Source organism: Meles meles, chromosome 1 (genome assembly GCF_922984935.1).
Source record: "Meles meles chromosome 1, mMelMel3.1 paternal haplotype, whole genome shotgun sequence".
NCBI lineage: Eukaryota > Metazoa > Chordata > Mammalia > Carnivora > Mustelidae > Meles > Meles meles.
Window position 1 is genome coordinate 23,862,209 of NC_060066.1, and position 12,326 is coordinate 23,874,534.

Genomic DNA, 12,326 nt, shown 5'->3' on the forward strand with positions numbered 1-12,326 from the left:
TCACATGTTCTTTATGAATGAATATCTCCACACAACCCCAATCATGCTGCACACCCAGCAGACACCTCAATTTATTGAATGTTCCTAAAGCCTCCTGGAAGAATTTGTCTTAAAAATCTTGAGCTTCCAGTACATCTTATTTACTAGAGTATGTAGATCCGTCGGCCGTATTTTGTTACCTAAACTGATTTAAGTTGTAAGATAGAAAAGAACACTGTAATCAAGTAGAATTTAATATGTGTAAATGTTATAGAAGTAACACTGGAGATGCATTTACATTTACAATGAAACGGTAGCAATTTAGTTAAAAAAAAACAGGAAGTGAAAAGTCCACTGATGAAATCAGTGTGAAAATATATGTGTCTCTTAAGTAATATAGAATTGGCGAACAGAGCAAGTCTTTCAATAATAAAACATACCAACCGAGTTTCAGTGCAAATTGCTGGCATGTGGACACATGAGGGTGTATCTGTGTGTCTACCTGTTACGCTTAATCCATCAAAAGGGAAAGTCACATTCTTTTATATGGAACCAAAAATGCCAGTAAATTCCATTCCAACTTCTGGGTCTTGGGAATGGTGTATTTTGTCCTACTTATTACATTACATGTGGTAAAAGTGAGTCCTTAAAGACTGTTTTTTTGTTTTGTTTTGTTTTTGTTTTATTTTTTTAAGCCCTTCCAAAGGCTAGATTTCTAATGACTGTTTTCTTCTCCAGGAGAGCCCACAGCTGCTACAAATGCCGTCAGTGCAGCTTTACAGCTGCTGATACTCAGTCACTACTGGAGCACTTCAACACTGTTCACTGCCACGAACAGGACATCACTACAGCCAATGGCGAAGAGGACGGTCATGCTGTGTCCACCATCAAGGAGGAGCCCAAAATTGACCTCAAGGTCTACAGTCTGCTCAATCCAGACTCTAAAATGGGAGAGCCAGTTTCTGAGAGTGTGGTGAAAAGGGAGAAGGTGGAAGATAAGGACGGGCTGAAGGATAAAGTTTGGACCGAGAGTTCAAGCGATGACCTTCGAAACATGACTTGGAGAGGGGCAGATATCCTGCGAGGCAGCCCATCCTACACTCAGGCAAGCCTGGGGCTTCTGACACCCGTGTCCGGCCCCCAAGAGCAGACCAAGACTCTAAGGGATAGCCCCAATGTTGAAGCTGCCCATCTGGCACGACCTATTTATGGCTTGGCTGTGGAGACCAAGGGATTCCTGCAGGGGGTGCCAGCTGGTGGAGAGAAGTCCGGGACCCTCACCCAGCAGTATCCTGCATCTGGAGAAAACAAGTCCAAGGACGAATCCCAGTCCCTGTTACGGGTAGGAAGGTTTAATTTTTAAATAATTCACCTATGTTGAAGGGGAAATGGGAGGACACATATTCTCTACATTTAGTATCATTTAGTCTTACACCTGAAACTAAATGGTCTCAGTCTGTTGACTGAGGGTCTTATAAGGCAGAAGTAGTGGAGAGTATCTCCTGTGTGTGTGTGTGTGTGTGTGTGTGTGTGTGTGTACACTCTACATGTCTGTGCTGTGGTGGTGGGCAGTCACTTATTTGCCACTGCTCTTAGCTCAGATTGGATGTTGGTTAATCATTCTTGGTGATTATGCAAAACACCGAGGCTGCATTTGGAGAAGGGAGGTTCAGAATCCCAGAAGATCGCACATCTGTTCCATTAAAATAGGTAAATGACTTTTAAATTTTAAGGTGGTGTCACACTGCATCTGGTTAACAGGAAACTTAGCAGAGATTTAAATCATTAGGAATGCAAAGCCTATGGTGAGAGGTTACTACGGAAATGTAGTTTTTTACAAACTGATGGTATAATTATGTACAAATGACAAGGCTTGTTGGGGTTTAGTTACCAAAAAGAGGGAAAGAGATGAGGTAGACCCAAGTGTGAGTGGCCTGAAGAGCATCCAAAGCAGAGAAAGACCTGTGCGTTTTATGTGATCAGGCGTTCGTAGGGAGAAAGACATAGTTCCATGTGGAAAAACAAGCCTTTGAGAACAATGAGATCCTTGCTCTCTCTCTATGTAGCAGTGTCCAGAAAATAGTCAGATTTTGAAAATTCACCAACTCTCAGTTAAGTGATGCTCGCTTTTTGCCTAAGGCACCACCACTTCGACATTTCACCTTGACTCCAAGAAAGTTTTGAGCTTTCTGCCTGATTTCGATGCTTTGTTGGTGCCTAGAAGGTAGGATCAGAAAGCAGCTAACCTTTACCAAAGATTCCGTTAGGAAGGCGAGGGCAGCCAGCCCAATGGTTTGACCTGCAGGTCAGAGACCACTGAGGTCTCTCTGGATGGATTCTGGAGAGAAGAATTTCTCCCTCCAGTGTCTGCATGGCTGCCTTCCTCTCATTTCCTGCAGATTCTCTGAAGCCTGTCTGTGCTTCTCAGGTTTCTCTAGTGGAGTTGAGAAATGCCTCTTAGAGGTGCACAGTTAATCATAAAATCTCTTCCCTTTCCTGGCTGCAGTCATGCCCTGAAGCTACGAGAAGGGCTTGAATGCAGAAGAGGCTATGCCCCTTGTACACCGAGAAATAAAGAATCCTTCCTGCAGAGAAGGCAAGGCGCAAGTTGATTATACATAACTTTAAAGAGAAGAGAAATAGTTCTTGTGCCCTTCAAGAAGGGGGTTGAATTCAGGGAGCTTCTTTCTGATAAATATATATGGGGCTGCAACTGTAAATGTTCATTATTTTCTTAGCATGTCAGGATTCTTCTGGTCTCAACTGGCTCTTTTAGTTTCTGGTTATAAGACAGGAGTGATATGTCTTATAGATTTTACATTTCATACTGCATCTTGAGAGTGTGTTGTAATTGGGTGCCTTAATGTCTGTATCACTAGAGCTCCCCACCTGTTTTTCTTTTCTTTTCTTTTTTTCTCCATTTTAAAATCGTTTTCATCCATGACATCTTCATTTGTTTGGCTCTTTTAGACTATTTCTGGAATATTACCTTTTCTGCCACGTGTATATACACTAAGAATTTGGAACGATCAGTCATTTTTTATGTGGTTGAGTCTAAAACCTGAGCCTGAAAGTGTTACATTTTTTGAGCAGACTGGGGATGATGATGCTTTTCTAAAAAGTTGTTTTTCTCAATTCCTCCACTTCCTTAATTCCCTGACTTCAAGTTTCTGTTGCATCATTGCAACTGTTTCTTCAGTTCCTCACATTAGCTGCTGAAATATGAAATCTTCAGCCAGAGAGTGCTTCACTATATTCTACAAATAATCAAATTCCTAACCATAAGATCTGTGATCTTTAAAAGCGATCATCTCCTAAATTTTAAGAGGTGATAAAATTTATATATGTGTATGTATGTATGTATGTATGTATGTATGTATGTAAAGTCTTGGATCATTCTTCCTTGACTTTTGTAAACTGTGACTCTTTAAAATTTATATTTTCATTGTATTTGAATAGTGCTTTTGGGAATCACTGATTTTATTGGATATTTGGAATAGAAAGTGTAGCTGATTTAATTTGTGGAGTATTTAATGTATTAAGTGAATTAAAACTTTTTGATGTACACATAGCTTAGCTGATGAGCTTTTTAAGACATTTAAGAGAATTAAAAAGCAGGGCCCATTCTGAATGTGAATTTGAAGCATTCTACCTTGGTGGTAGAAATTGCTGTTGCTGAGTTATCATAGCAAATTCACACTTCTCAGTTCAGTCCTCTGCCATCAATAAGGAAGAACCCAGCAGAGTATCACCATCATATTTACAGAAGGTAAAAACACTACACTTTAATTTTGTAGTTGTCGGAGTCTAGTTTTAGTGAAAGTGTCCTATAAAAGTTTATAAATACCTAGTAAAAATACGCAAATGCAATTTACATGTTGTGAATGGAAATACAGGTGTCTGTAAATGTATATCTACAGAATATAATATTCATAATTTGAGTATAAATATACTGGAACTTGAACTTATCCTGCTATTTGGCATGTTTATTTAGAAATAGTATGCACTTTGAAAAACAAAATTGGTTTTAAAAGTCATTTTATTAAATACTGCAAATAGTGTAGACTTAATAAACTGTACTTATAAATATTTATACCTGTAGTTTCTAATATTAAAAGTAAAAATTTGACTATCAGCTGACTGCTGTACAGATTGATAATGAGAATTAAGTATGAGAAATCTGTGCAGGAGAAAATGTTAATTTAAAATAGTTCAACCCTATGCTGGTTAATGGTGGAAACATTTTTAAAGAGCAGGCTGAATGTATTTAGGGCCATTCACAAAGCACAAAATGATGGTTGCTTTCTGGATACTCGTCTTTCTGATACGTGTTTTTAACTGGTTTCAGTTATGAAATTTTGCTGCACTCAAAGTGAGGAAGGAAATAGAAGAGTCACAGAGAACTAAAATTTGAAAATATTTTCTCATTAGTTTTTTTTTTTTTTTCTCCTTTTCTTTTGTTTTGTTTTACATAGGTTAGTTAAGTGTTTGGCTTTCAGTTTTGTGTTCAGTAGCAGATCATTTATGTATATTTTCATGTAACGAATGTCTTGTATTTTTCCTTTGTTACCAGTGTGGAATTGATATGGTTGCAAAACATTTTAAATTGTGTATGTGATCTGTGTGGACCACTGTGCTTTGAGGATAGCAGGGGGCACATTAACATAAGCTTTATCTTATGAATTGCCTTATGAAAATAGTTTTTTGTTGTGGATTAACTACCTCATATTTCTGTAAACCATTTTTTTTTTCTTTTATGAGTAGGAAGAAACATTAAAAACGTTAGACTCTGCTAGAAATAGTCCCAAGTTTATATGAAAACCTTGTTACTCTTCGAAAACTTCTAGAAGGATTTTATAAACATGAAGAAGTTCCTGAAAATGTTTTGAAAATGCAGTGTTTTCATTTAACTTAAGATCTGGCTCTGTAAAGAGGTTAACATATTTAACATTATCTGTGCTAAAAGCAAGTTTTAAATATTCAACTTGATGCGCCTTCTCATGTTAAACTAAACAGCGGGGTAAGGTAGTCAGAAGGCAGTACAATGCTGTGCCTTTTTCTGGCCAGTTTCTTCTATGATGTATATTACATAAAGGTATTTATTTATTCATTTTGTAGACAGACTCATAGAATGCAGCTATATTAGTTATATGATTTCCTGCATAAAAAATTCCAGATCTCACTCTTAAAATTGACATTTTAGATTGAATTTTACAACGTAGAAAGCTGTGTCTTTTAACTGATAACTACATTAATAAGAACAAAGCATCTGTCATTAAGTTTCACAAAGATTTTGCCAGTATCAAATGCAGTTTTTCATTTAATGAAATGCAGAAGTATAATTGGGTTTAGATGGGGAATATGTAAGGGGAGTTTATGGCAAATCCACATCCAGGTAAACATCTGTGTGTATAGTAGGATAACTCAAACGCTCTAATTCTCCCTTATTTTCAGATGCCCTAGTTATCAGTCCACTTTCTTCATGCATCTAGGGGAAAAAATGATTTTAGATTCCAATATAAATTTATTTAGGGAAGTCTGCCCATTTCAATGCATACATTGCACACCATTTGGTTTTGGCGGAGACCTTCAGCTTTGGGCTATGGGAGATGAGTTCCAAGTTCTGGGAGTTGAGTTCCATGTTGAGCCACTGACTGTCAAAGGCAGGGCCTCCCAGGATCTCTGTTCATCCCACTCTTGGGATTAAAATGCCTGTCGTCCTCACAGAAGTGCTGTGCAGCTTAGTTAATTACTGTTTGTCAGGCCATTTGAGATCGTCAGATGCAGGGTTCTAGATAAGTGCAAAGTAGTATGATTATTTGTTCATTTTGTAAATGTGATACCAAGACAGCACAAAGTAGATGTTATTTTCCGCTTGCTTCAGTGGTGTTAAATTTATAGTTTAAAGATTGTTGATACCGGACAGCCTATTGAGATGCAAAAATGTTCTTTTGGGGACAGTCCATTGGCAGCCAAACAGACGTTCAAACAAGCGACAATGTTGAATGCCTTTACAACTAGTGACAGAAGATCGCAGGAACTTTTTTTAACTAAAGATGATTTCAAGGGAAAAGCCCGATAGTGGTTTTTTTCTTCATGTTTAATGAAAATAAAACAGTTTTTCAATTATCTGCAGGTAGTAGTGATGTTACATAACGTTTATGTATGTAACTCTAACTCAGTTTGGACACTTACAAATGGATGTACTTAATCCCAAAGAGAACTGACTATACAGGAAAAATGGCAAAGATATACCTCCATAATCACTGGTTATGAAACTTGTAGTTTTTAGGGCACATTGATAAATTCTTTCTTTAGGTAACTGCGGATACTTGATTTGTTGATATTTGAATAAAGTATTTAAAACCATTTACTAAATCCAGAATTAACAATCCTTGTATATCTCTGTGCTTCTGCCTTGCATAAGATGAATTTTCGTTGTCCACCAGTTAGGAAAGGATGTGGTTTAAATTCAAATGTAACATAGATTTATTTAAAAAATACAATCCATTAGTTGACTTTGTTGAGTGTAGCAGTGAACATGACCATTTTGTTTTTATTAAATAAAAACTAGGTAGCTTGAATTTTTTTTTCTTCACTGGTTATTCATCTTTTATATTCATATACCATTTTTGACAGTCGATCATAACTAAAGCCAATTTGATATATGTATGTTTGGTTTTATTGGCTTGACCAATGAGATTTTCTTTTATTCTTATTTCTTTTTTAAAAGTCAGCTCCATTGACTCAAGTATTTTTGTAAGCATTTTTTTTTTTCCTTTTTGTAACCTAGACTTTTTGTGAAGTCTGGCATAGTTCTGCTGGCGCAGGTTTGTAAAGCAGGGGAAGCAGATGTATCTTTTAGTGAATTGGGCTGTAAGTTTGTGGTTGCTGTGAAATGGTATCCTTCAGCACACTATCTGTTAATTATTTCCTGTATAACTATCTTTTGCTTGGCTTCCTTTTCTCACAGACTGCATGAGTCAGGAGATAACAGGTCCCCAAAAGGAACCCATTGTTGAATGTTCTTTCTTAGATGTTGGAAATGAAGAGTATATAGAAGGTGGCCCAAGTTTCAGGAGCAACAGATGGAGAATGATTCAAAAGTGTGTCATCCATGGGCTGCACAGCCTTGATGTGAATCTGGTATTTTTCTGGCAAAGTCTGATCTGATGGACGGATTTAACAGAACTGTTGATTCCCTAAAATGCCAGGAAATTTTTTTATTTTGGATTTTTGTGTATTTTGTTATTTGATGTCAACAAAAGAGTAAATATTGTTTCCATTGTCATATTCTTTACCCTCTTTTCCCGTTGACTGTCTTTGGGGACTTTCATTAAGTATTTACACACAAAGACACTGATTACTAGAATGGTGTACTGGTTAACTCCAGGAAGCTTGGCAAGCAGGATACTGCTGTATCTAGTTGTGTTATGAGTTCAAGGAGATGCAAATAATATCCGGGAAGTTTGAAGAATCTGTTTCTTTCTTTTTTTTTTTTTAAAGATTTTATTTATTTATTTGACAGAGAGAAATCACAAGCAGGCAGAGAGGCAAGCAGAGAGAGAGGCAGGGAAGCAGGCTCCCCGCTGAGCGGAGAAACCGATGTGGGGCTCGATCCCAGGACCCTGAGACCATGACCCGAGCCGAAGGCAGAGGCTTAACCCACTGAGCCACCCAGGTGCCCCGAAGAATCTGTTTCTTTAATTTTGGTGAAGCAGCATTCTCATTTATAGAAGTTTGTAATTCAGTATGATTCGTACATAAAATAGAACCAGGAATATGACTTTATTTTGGGACAAAAATCCAAAATACTTTGTCTTAAGGCATATTTTTTTATATTACTAGTAATTAGGAGTAAGGCAAAGGAATCTTTTGTTTTTGTAAGTACAGGACATTTGTGATGTGATAAATTGAGTGTTTGGTATCATTATTTATGTCAGAATGATCAAATAGCTCCCACACATAATTTTACATGTTAACATTCCTCTTTAAAAAGATAGTTTCTCAGTTGAGATGATTTACTTTCAGCATAGTAATTATGAAAGCGACAAACCATCTTATACTCTGGAGGTTTACCTATTTATAACATCATGATTAACCAGAAAAAGCTAAGGATATGTAGATATATTTTTAAAAGGCAAAATATACTTTATAGTTTTTACTAACATTTAAAAAAAGATGAGTCATGATTATAAGTCAAACTTTTATGAGAATTTGGATACAGGCAAAGGTTTTCAAGTAGTCATTTAATAAGCACAATATTTTCTTTGAAAAAAATGATGAGATTCATGACAGTGTGGTTTATTGAATTCCATTTGCCTGCTGTGTTGTGTTTGTTATATTTTGTTCACATTTTGGTATTTAAGACTTATACTAAGTCATGAAAAAAAAGTCTTGGTAGAGAAATGTCCCATAAAATAATCTGTTCTCAGGGAATCAACTTTCGGTGTTTAGTCAGTAATGCAGTGGACATCATGAGAATACCTCCTAGCTGCCCAGTTTGAGTTCTTGATGTGGAGGAACAAACCTGGGGAAACTAGGTTAGAACAATTGTACATGAAAGCATTCAAAAAATAAAGAATTTGGTTGATGTAGATGGATACTTCTAATTGATTGCCAAGTAATTTAGTATTTCATTTTCTAGGATTAAAAGTTTACAGCCTTTCCATTAGTTTATTATTGAATTAACAACTTTCATCCTCACCAAACCCTTTGAGGTTGGAGCTGTTATTATCCTTTTTTATTTAGGTAAGGAAACTGAGGCAGAGAGATTAATTAATTTGCCTGAGGTCACTCCACTTTTAATGGCAGAGGTGCAGTTTTGACACTGAAAGTTGGACTGTGGCCCAAGCTCCTACCCCTTGCATGGCCTCCTTTGACTCTGTGTGATCAGTTAATAAATGCTTGGGGAGCTTTGAAATTTCAGAATAATTTATTGCATCTAAACATATAGTCTTTGTGTGTTTTGTGTCCAAAATGGAAAAATCACTTTTTGAAAATGATGCAAATGATAGATGCTTTTCGAAAAAGAAGTGTTATGTGTATAACATCCAGAACACTGAAGAAAAGGAAAATCGGTCGTAAGTCCAACCCACAAATACATTTCTATTCATATACATATATATATATATATGTTTCTGATTTATTTTTTATATGCATGCAAATATATATTTTATTCAAGTCGAGGATCATTGCCTCACTCCTTTTTCCGTTTAACAATAAGTGGTGGACATCTTGTCCCATCAACAAATATAACTTAAAATATTTGGTTTAGTGCCTCCATGTTGTGCCATGAAATAGTTACATAAAGTGCTCAGTAGATCACCTACTGATAAACGTTTAGGCAACTTCCAATTTTTAGTAATAAAAAAACTTTGATGAACCTCCTGGTATATGTTATTTTATTGTTTTATTATTTCCTTAGGCCAGTTTCTTATCATTGCAGTTACTTGAGTGAGAAAATACATGACTGATAACAAATAATGTTCAGTATCCACCACCCTCTAAATGGGTCATTTTTAAAATACAAAATAAATTCATTCACAAATAATATCTCAGAAATATTTAATTAAGGATTAACTGTTAAACTGCAAATTGACCTATTTAATGATGAATGCAGATAATTAAGGAAAAGGCAAATAATCTTTAAGAACCTTTTCTTACCATGTTTGTGGTAGATAACAAATGACCAGAAAAAAACAAACAAACAAACAAAAAAAACCAAATGACCAGTAGCCAGCGCTGTGGTGTGATATGCTTACATATTACATATGCAACGAAGTTTATTTTGTAGAGAAACTTATTTTCAAGCAGGACTCATTTTCTTAAGCAGAGTTGAGTCATGGGCAGTCAACTCAGATGGGCTTGCCCTTTTCAAGGAAGAATTGCTTTCTTTTTCCTTGTTTTCATTTTGTCCCATGGACAGTGTTCTTCTATGCTTCATAATTTCTCAAGCCAGTTTTAAAGTTTGTACTTTCCTTGTGTGTGTAATAGATTCGGTGGTAATGGTGTGGGCTTCAAGGAATATAACAGAGAAGATGTTGGGTTTTTTCTTTAAAATATGGAATTTAATGATTTTCATTTCCGTGTTTTGCTGAAATATTTATATTGATTCCGTTAGAAAGTATTTTTCTTTTATAAGATTTTCAGAGTGTCAGCTAGAACATTCTTTCTTTATTATTTCTTAATAAAGTATTAAAAGGACAGGAGCACAAGAATACTTTCTCAACTAGCATTGAACCTGTGCTTGTTATATGCCACAAATAGAGTTTCAGGCTACTCTTACCAATTAATAACACTGAGAAAAACATGTATGATGTCATTTATATATACAAGTTAAGTCAGAATCACGTATGGGAATTTGGAAATGGAAATACTACATTTAAGATAGCTGTTCACTTAAAAATAATTTTTTTTTAAAGACTGAGTATAGGACTTTAAAATTTCTTTCCTGGTACATTAAAAAATAAAAATGCCTTCATTTACGTATCACTTTTTAGAAGCATATCTGTTTTGAAAAGTGTGGAAGCAGTGCTGGCCATATTTTAGGAGATAAACATGTTTGTTTTACCGCATTCTTTACAACCTGAAACTTTCTTCATAATTCAAGAAAACCCATCTGTTTTGGCTGAATTGTATAACTTATTCAAAGAAAGTTGGAGGTCTCTAAAATGTGGATTGTCTAGATAGGATATATAGATAGATAGATAGATAGAGTATTTATATATATAAATATATGATGATTTTTAATCTCAGAAATTTAGAGCTTGCCTCAAATTCATATGTAATGTCAATATTTCTGAAGACTCCAAAATAGATCCCAATTATTCTTTGAGTAGGATGTTCAGGGTTGGGTTTGGAGGTGGGTGTGGCCCCACCATTCATAGGCGGTCTCTAGCTGTGATTCAGGCTTGACTGGATTTTATTTTCTGGTAAAATTAGATTTCATGTTTTCTTTTTACTCTTCCCTTGTGATGTAGTGGAAAGAGGACTGGATTTTGGAGGCAAGGAGGTTTTGTGTTCTAGACTCACTTTGTGACTAACTAGCCGTGTGACCCTGACTGAGTCATTCAATCTTTGTGCACTGTTTCCTTTGGAAAATTATAGAGATTGAAATATACAATTACTCATCTCTTTAAAATTGTAAGTTCTAGGGCCAAGTCAATTTTTTGTAAAACCTTAAACTTTCAGGTCTGTGATTTGATACCTGAAGCAACTTAAAGATAAAAATCTTATATTTTGGACTTAGTACTGCTGGTGTCCAAAGAGATACCACATATTTGGTATGTACATTCTTAAATCAGATTTCCTCCTCATGGCTGAGAATCTATAAGTTATGGGGAAAAAAGCACTGTCATAGTACAATCTGCAGTCTTCAACAATTATATCCTTTGAGCTTTTTGAGCTTATCTCATACAAGAAAGCTCAGTCTTTCAAAATGAATTGTTTCAAAAATCGTGTTATTAAGAGGTTGCTTGTATATGATGATAAAGGGAAGTTATGTACAATAAGAAATAAAATAATTCTGGAGAGAACAGGATATCTTTAAAGTCTCTTTCCTCAGTTTCTTGGCATTGAGTGGTGATGCCTGTTTTGTTCAGTCAGATGTTCAAATCAGAGTTTTGGATGCAGAAACTAATTTTAGTAGGTGGGGTGCAAATTTCTTATGAGTCCGTGAATAGACTCTAATCCCAGCTGTTTCATTACAATTATAAAAATAAAATTGGCTGTGAATCATTCAAACTCTATTTAATGGATGTGAATAATTCAGTTTCGTCCCACTGAAATCTTGAAACTATAAACCTATCTTAGATTTTTTTATGTTCCTTCACAGTTAGTATCCCATTATTCACGTATGACTTACTTGAAGTGTCAGTGGTCATGATGAAAATGACCATATTTCCACTCAGTTCCTGTGGGTTTTGGGAGAGGAGGTGGCCCTTAGGATGAGGTGTTGGATGAGATGGAGAAAGAAATTGGGAAGAGTCTACAAAAAGAGAAAAGGATGTGAAATTAGTATTTTTTTTTACTTTTTCCTTTCCCATTAAAATATATATATTCCTTATAGACATTTTAGAAAATATAAATAAGAAAAAATAAGCGAATAACTGCTCAACACCTTAGTGTATTCTTTTCTGGAGACACACAAACACATATACACACACCTACACTCATAAACATACATACAAACGTAGGTTCATAGACTTGTTGTTAAATAACCTTCAGTTTTACTTTATAATAAATTATAAATGTTTTTTCCATATTAGTATATATTCTGCTACATCATATTTATTGACTTCATAGTTTTTCCTTATATATTGTATACAACTAGTACTTGTACTAGA

The 12,326-nt window shown here is 35.4% G+C and overlaps 1 protein-coding gene across 3 annotated transcripts in view; it reads left to right on the plus strand.

Moving 5' to 3' along the window:
* TRPS1 (transcriptional repressor GATA binding 1) overlaps window positions 1–12,326 on the plus strand; it is a 251,599-nt gene that overhangs the window by 78,587 nt on the left and 160,686 nt on the right. For all 3 annotated transcript variants that reach the window (XM_046023967.1, XM_046023977.1, XM_046023983.1), the window contains one exon: window positions 718–1,321. In XM_046023967.1, coding sequence (XP_045879923.1) covers window positions 718–1,321 — 604 coding nt within the window. The remainder of the gene's footprint in view (window positions 1–717; window positions 1,322–12,326) is intronic.